We start from the raw sequence: 7,201 nt of genomic DNA on the forward strand, positions 1-7,201 counted from the left end.
CTGCAGTTCTGCGTATGTTCCTGCAGGATGTGACTGAGGACTCATCTTTTAGTTGGATCTACGGAATCATCTGCACTACTATTTCAGTCATTATTTCACAGAAGTTTGGACCTTTTTTTTATTGCTTTTTAAACSTTCTCATTTATTTAAAATACATAATATTTTAGTACATATTAGCCTGTGCATTAGACTCTTTTTTTTCTTTAACAACATTTGCCATATATATCATTTATTAAACTCAGGACATACGTCCTGTGTTTGTATGTATGCACACGCCCGTACATACAGCTATGTCCATATGTAGGCATGTGTACGTACAGCTGAGACTGCTCAAACACAGCTCCGTTTATCACAGCGAGCACAATGCCCCCGGGAGCCGTGACTGAGCACCGACATGTCAGGGRCGGCCGCCGCTCCTGCGGCCTGCCCTGCCGCCGGGCAGATAAGGCGCTATCGGAGCGCGCAGGAAACCCGACTGCCCAAGGGTGACCATTTCTTTCTCCTTGTCACCATAAACCCARCGCTCTAGAGCCAGGAGCTGGAGCGATCGCCCCATGCGCACTGCAAGGTGTGGGGCTGCCCCTGCCCCACACGGAGCGTGACTCAGCGCCGGGACGCTCCGCGCTGCCGCCGGGGTTATACCCGTCCCRGCTTCCCGCCCTCGAGCTCCTGTGACATGATGAAATGCTCATTGCGTTCGGTGTGGGGAACTGCTTAMAGGTCACTGGGTTTTGAAGAATGTGTTTGGGAAATGGACAGATAAAAAATTTCCAGGCACTGATGACAGAGATGCCTTTTTACCTTCTGCCTTAATTTATKTTTTTTTTCTCCTTTTGTGCATTTCTTCTCTATTTTATAATCCCCTAGAGTGGGCTAAGTAGCTAATTTTCAAAGTCAGACATCTACGAGTTTAATATGTTTATTGCAAACGCCTGGAATAATGAAGTATACTAGATCAGATGGGCCAAAAAGCCCATGCTCAACAAGCGTTACTGAAGCATATATAAGCCCAGATCCTTAATTAGATTTTTTTTCCTGTTTTCCTAGTATAACTGAGTACTTTTACTGACAAAGTACAACAACTTCAACCAGAACTTGCACTTCTTTATTGCGCTGGCCGGTGCTTTGCTTCCCCTTTCTCCCAAGGCAAAGATGGTCATTGGGCAAATTCCCATTTCTGCGAGCAGAAACACCCCTTGCTACAGACAGGTAGCTCTCACATTGGGGTGCACCGTTCAATAGTGCTCCGCTGTATCCCCCCAAAATCGGGCTGGTTAGTGGTGAAGAGCTTGCGAAAGCAGGGTGGGCAGGATGGGATGGGATGGGATGGGATGGGATGGGATGGGATGGGATGGGATGGGATGGGATGGGATGGGATGGGATGGGATGGGAGCCAGGCGCTTGCCACCGCCGCCAGCTCTGGGCTCTCCTGGGGCCGAGGAGCGGGAGCGGCGTCTGCAGCCGGCTCTTGGCTGGCCGGGATACCTCTGGCTGCCGCAGTGCCCGCGGGCGCGTGTGGGGATCAGCGACACCCATTCCCAGCGGACGGGGCACGTGATTCCCGGCAGTCCAAAGTCCAAGGCGGAGCAGCACTTGGGTTCCCGGCGCCGCTGGGTGCGAGGAGGATGCTCGTCCTCGGCGTGCCTGGGAATGTCACCTCCGTGCCCGTGCCGGGCTGCGTCCTGCCCCGAGCGCTCCTGAAACAGCCCAAAGCCGGGCTCCAAGGCAGCCGGCATGCCGAGGTAGGCACTTTGTGCTGCTCCAGGGAGATTCCTTATATCCTCCAGCTCGGAGAGACTAGCAAGCTAAAATAACGCAGAGAACAGCACTTAGCAAGCAAACCCCAAAGGAGATGAGCGAGACCTGACACAAAAGTCTGCGACACAAAAAGGGGAAAAGCTGTATTGCCAGGCTCAGGTCCTTTGGGAATTAGTACCTAGGAAAGGATCTTTGTCATGTTGGTTTGCTCCCGAATTAATTCCAAATCTGTGAGTGACCACAGCTGCCAAGTACGAACTATCACTTGTGTTTAATTTAGAGCAATTCAAATGTTTTCTGCTAATTGAAAATAAGGCCGAAAGGGGGATTTTGGATATCTTCTTAAAAAAAAAAAAAAAAAAAGGGGGGAATTCTGGCATGTTTATACAATTACTTCCTTACAAGACAAGGCGAAGAGGAAGCGAGATGATCCTCAGTCATGATGCTGCTTTCCTAACATGAGGAGGATCACAGTCTCCCTCCTYTGCTTAGTCATGCACCTGCTTCAGGAGGAGATAACTAGTAAGTAAAGGCTTTTAATTTTCTTCTGGTACGGGGAAGGGGATGCTTGGTCTGTTAAYGCATGTGGATGAATCAAGAAATGTTGGGATATTTTGGTGGATTTCAGAAGCTCTGTCATTTCCAGGTTGATCTGCTTGGCTGTCTTTCAAGTTTCTGAATAGACATTTRAAAAAACATGTTTCTCGTTACGTTTATTTTTAGCTGTATTACCAGTTTTATCTCAGCTAGCACAGGTGATGCTGCCGGGGAAAATGTTGCRGTAATGCAGAGCCGTGGGGGTCCCTGCAGCCTCCCCGGGCGTTTTCAGGACCTGGGGGTTTCAGAGAGGTTGTCGACTCGCTCTCTCCTCTGCGACCACCCCAGTCTGAAAGCTTTTTGCAAGCAGCATAGCTGGAAAAAGACGTGAACCTCAGGCTCTTTTGCGTTTAGCCAGAGGTAGTAAACAGAACTATGGTAACTGATCCCATAACAAGCAGATTACAGGCATGTGAACTTCCCCATGAAGAACAGCTATAATCCCTGAAGGTTAAAGCTGAGGTATGTGGAGGAAAGAGCACTAACTTAGCTTCAACTTCTGATGCAGCTGCTTCTTGCAGGCTCTGTGATTTGGTCTGAAATGTTGTTTCTTGTTTCTGAAGACAGCCCTTAGCCCTATTTCACAGGAAAAATATTAAAAAAAAAAAAAAAAAAAAAAAAAGTCCTTGTCATAGTACTTGCTGTATTCTGTAACTGCCAAATCTGGTCACAGCAGCTTGGCAAGTTTCAAGCAAGAGATCCAGAACATCTTTTTTCCCTGCGGTCTGCTGGTCTGAAACCAAACGTGCTATTTGAGCGTGTGAAAAGCTCGTCTAAGACACACTCTTATCCCCTACTGTTTGCAGCAATTTTTGCTTCRGAAAGCGAAGCCCTGCAGGAGCTGATCAAACCACGGCAGGTGGAGTTTCATTCATTAAACTTCCACACCACTTTGTGCTGGCTGCCCGGGCGAGCCGGCGGGGCGCGAGACACCCGCTACTTCGTGCAGTATAAAGTGTAAGTACCAGGGGAACTCCAGCCTCCCATGCAGTCCTGGTCCGCCCCCGTTTGTAAGTCCAAAGATTTCTCAAACGGCAAAAGCTGCTGTCTCCTTCAGCAGGGATAGCCTTGCTTAGCTCTGCTCACAGAGCAGCTCTTATTAAAATAAGAGCTCTTTGTTCACTTATTAACAGCCCATAAAACAGTCTAACTGCCTGAAGAAGCCTGATAACCAGCACCTCCAGCCATGTGCTGTGCATCCTCATGGCACAGCAGAGTTACAGGAAAATTAGGCTTGGAAGGGACCTCTGAAGGTCAGYGGCACCAAAGCTCTCTCAACTCCTTCAATGCAAATGTCTCAGGAAACCCTAGTGACAACCTAAGACCCTACTAGGAACCAACTCTGAGATCCCAGTAAAAACTTTCAAAAACTGCTGTCTTTGCACTCCTGGGTCAGCACCTCTGACGAAACCACCTTTGCCTTGGAGGAATTAAGTGGCTGAAACAGCAGCTCTGTCCGGCATTGAACATGTCCCGTAAACCAAAGCTTATCCACCTCTTCTGAGTGGTAAATGTGGCTCCTAACGAGCCCAGAAATCAATCTGCCCTCCCAGCAAATTGAAGTAGATTTATTTTCCGTGGCAGAATTGTGGCTACTACAGCTCAATCAACTGCTAGGAATCCTTACAGACCCAGCTGGAGGTGACTTAACACTYGTACCTTTCCTCCTCTTTCTCCACAGGTATGGGCAGAGCACGTGGCAGAACAAAGAGGACTGCTGGGGGATTCAAAGCCATTTTTGTGACCTAACGAATGAGACTTCAAACATCCAAGAGCCTTATTATGGCAGAGTAAAAGCTGCTTCAGCTGGAGTCTATTCCGACTGGAATCTCAGCTGCAGATTCACTCCATGGCAAGAAAGTAAGTACAAACATACGGGACTGTTTGAAAAAGCTTTGTTTGTTTTTTGTTTTTGTTTTTGCATGGAATATAGGAATATAACATTTTTGCCTGTGTTTGTGAATCATGAGTAATCTCTTTCCAGCTATAGAGCTTTATAAGAAGAAGTCATGAATCAGTAGTCCTTTGGTGAAGTGTTATGATAGTTTTTGAATGCCAACCAATTATAGATAAGTAGTTACTTATCTGTAACAGATAATTACTTATCTGTAATTAGGAACCCTCAAGGCAGAGGACTACACAAGATATTTTTAGCAGTGTTCAGAGCTGCTGGAAGGATTGTACATGACGTGGAAAAAGATGGAAAAAACCTTTGTGGTTCGAAAAAGGGAGAAGAAAGCAGAGAGTTGTGTAACCAGCAACCTTCTAATGTTTATGTATTTTTCTGACCTCAGTAGACAAGAACAACCATGTGCAAAACGTAAGCAAGTACCGCCATTATAATTTCATAGAATAATAGGATTATTATGGTTGGAAAAGACCTTCAAGAACATTGAGGCCAACAGTATCTCTTGTTGCAGGATAAACTGGAGGACTGTAAGCATACTGACTGGTATAGGCATGCCTGCCACTAAGTTGCCTGTGTATTAAGTAGTTCTCCCTCCATAGTCAATGTGTAATGTGTTGTATGAGCCAGTGTAGCCCATTTCAAAGGCCTGAGCTGCAAACAGATTCGATTACTCTGTACAGACCAAACCATAAACTGACCAAAAAGCAATAGCAACAAACCCTGCTCTGCAGCCTGCTCCTATGGAGCTGTGAGGGGCAGGAGCATCTCTGCTTTGCTGTGTCTTTGGGGGCTGCAGGCACTAGCTCCAACCCTCAGCCAAGCAGATTGCAAAACCTTTGAAATTAAGGATTGAAGATGTTGCTCTTCACATAACAAAAACAGTGCAAGTAGCTGTTTCATGCAGTGCACGCACACAGATAAACAGGAAAAACTAGGCCAAAGACTACAAAGTGTTTTACTTGAGTAACCTCAGTCAGCACCATGGAGCTTTGTCAGAGTTTGGAAGTGTTGGCTCAAAGCTAAATGTCAGGAAATGTCAGCCCCAAGCAATAATCACTGCAAAGTAGGAATTTACTAAGTGGCACTTCAAGCTTAAATCATCCTCAGGTCCAGCTGGTACCACTAACRTTACATGGTTAAACAGATTTAAATTCTGGTCTGTGAAGTGTTATACAACCATTATAATTATAATCATATTCATAACTTTGCTTATTTCTTTAGCTATGATAGGACCTCCATTGGTAAATGTGGTTCGCAGGAAGAAATCCATAATCCTAAAACTCCRGGCTCCACGTTCTCCTTACAAAAGGAAGACAGGCAGCAGCATTCCAATGACTAATTATTATGATCTCCTATATCAAGTCTTCCTAATTAACAATTTTTTGGATGAGGTAAGTAAACATTCAAATAAAACAACCTTTACCTTTGAAAAACTGGAGTCAGTACTGCGTGGGCATCCCCTTGTGTTTAACAGCGAAACAACCCTCCAGGATTGTGAGCGTGTCAGTGACCGACTGYGTAAATACTTGAAAACAACTAGACTTATTTTTCAGAAATTGAATTTGCCTGGATGGAGTTGTAATTCCTGCCTTATGTTTTCCCAACAATACAATGTTTTATCCTCTCAGGCCTAATTAAACCAGATGGACCAGAAGTGAGTTTGTTTGGGCATTTTTTATTTATTTTCTTTTTCTTTTTTCTTTTTCAATTTTTATTTTTATTTTATTTTTTTATTTTAAAATTTTTATTTTAATTTTTATTTTAATTTTTATTTTAATGTTTATTTTAATGTTTATTTTAATTTTAATTTTTTTATTTTAATTTTATTTTATTTAAAAATTTTAAAATTTGTAATTTTTAAAATTTTTTAAAATTCATTTTAATTTTTTTATTTTTTAATTTTTTTTTATTATTTTTACAAAAGAAAATGTTATTAACTTGGACTTCAGGCAGCTCCTGGAGCTGTTCAGCATCCCGGGGCCGTACCAAACTGTAGCCACCGATGCTCTTGCTAGGGCCATGTTCTCTTGACTGGCTGTTTTTCTTCCATCCCGTTTGAAGAAACACAGCACGCTGGTGTACGAAGGAGCCRACAAGGTTATTGCAATAGAAGATTTGAGGCCTGGCGTCAGCTACTGCATCAGGGCCAGGAGCCACGTGCCGGTGCTGTCCCGCAGCAGCGCGTACAGCAGGCGGCAGTGCACGGTGCTGCTGTGACAGGTGAGTCACCCCCGGACGCTCGGGGGGATGCTGGCAGCCAAGAGCCATCCCCTCACCGAGGGCAGATACTGTCCAAAAGGAAGAAGGAAAAAAAATACACTTAAACTGCTGTTTTCTGAGAGATATGAACAATATTAGCCAGAGTTTTTGTATCAGCTGAGCTAGTTTCGAATCAGATAAGGAAGACATGACAAAGAAAAGGAGAAGTTTGGGGTGGCTAATTGTTTGCATGCTGTCAAAGTGCTTACACAGTTACAGTAAGTACCTGAGAAAATCCCCTGCATACATTGATCAGAAATGACTCCCTTTTCCCTTTTATCAAACTGCTATACATAAGATTGCTTTCATCAATTTTTATTGCTGTCAAATAATAATTAACTAAGAAAATGAGTGAACTCCAACTTTTTGTTAACATGTAATTCTGCTGAAAGCTCTCTATTTTTCTTTAGGGATTTACCTGGTGGATTTATTTCAATAGCAGTTAATGTTTCCATCTTCCCTTTGTGGCCACTCTTCAAGTGTAAAGTATTTAAGATAGATAGAAAATCATTAAACTTGATAATGGATTTATATGAGCTAAAAGACAAGAACTAGCTAATCTAGAAGGACCATTTCCTAGTCTCAGTCACCAAACTGTCTTGATACACCATAAACCCAAGAGAAAATGAGATTTATTATTAATCCTGCCTTGCAGTTGCCAAGGCACAGAGTATACAA

General features: G+C 44.0%; 1 protein-coding gene across 1 annotated transcript; it reads left to right on the forward strand.

The window, feature by feature from the left end:
• The first annotated feature begins 1,376 nt into the window (after nt 1-1,376).
• On the forward strand, nt 1,377-6,481 carry IL22RA2 (interleukin 22 receptor subunit alpha 2). The gene is given in 7 exon segments (XM_026048196.1): nt 1,377-1,742; nt 2,164-2,212; nt 2,215-2,280; nt 3,162-3,312; nt 4,037-4,215; nt 5,486-5,655; nt 6,326-6,481. Coding segments are annotated over 7 exon segments (1,137 nt in total).
• Nucleotides 6,482-7,201: the final 720 nt, after the last annotated feature.

This window comes from Nothoprocta perdicaria, unplaced genomic scaffold, assembly GCF_003342845.1.
Source record: "Nothoprocta perdicaria isolate Ctin4 unplaced genomic scaffold, notPer1 scaffold_52, whole genome shotgun sequence".
NCBI classification, from domain to species: Eukaryota; Metazoa; Chordata; class Aves; order Tinamiformes; family Tinamidae; genus Nothoprocta; species Nothoprocta perdicaria.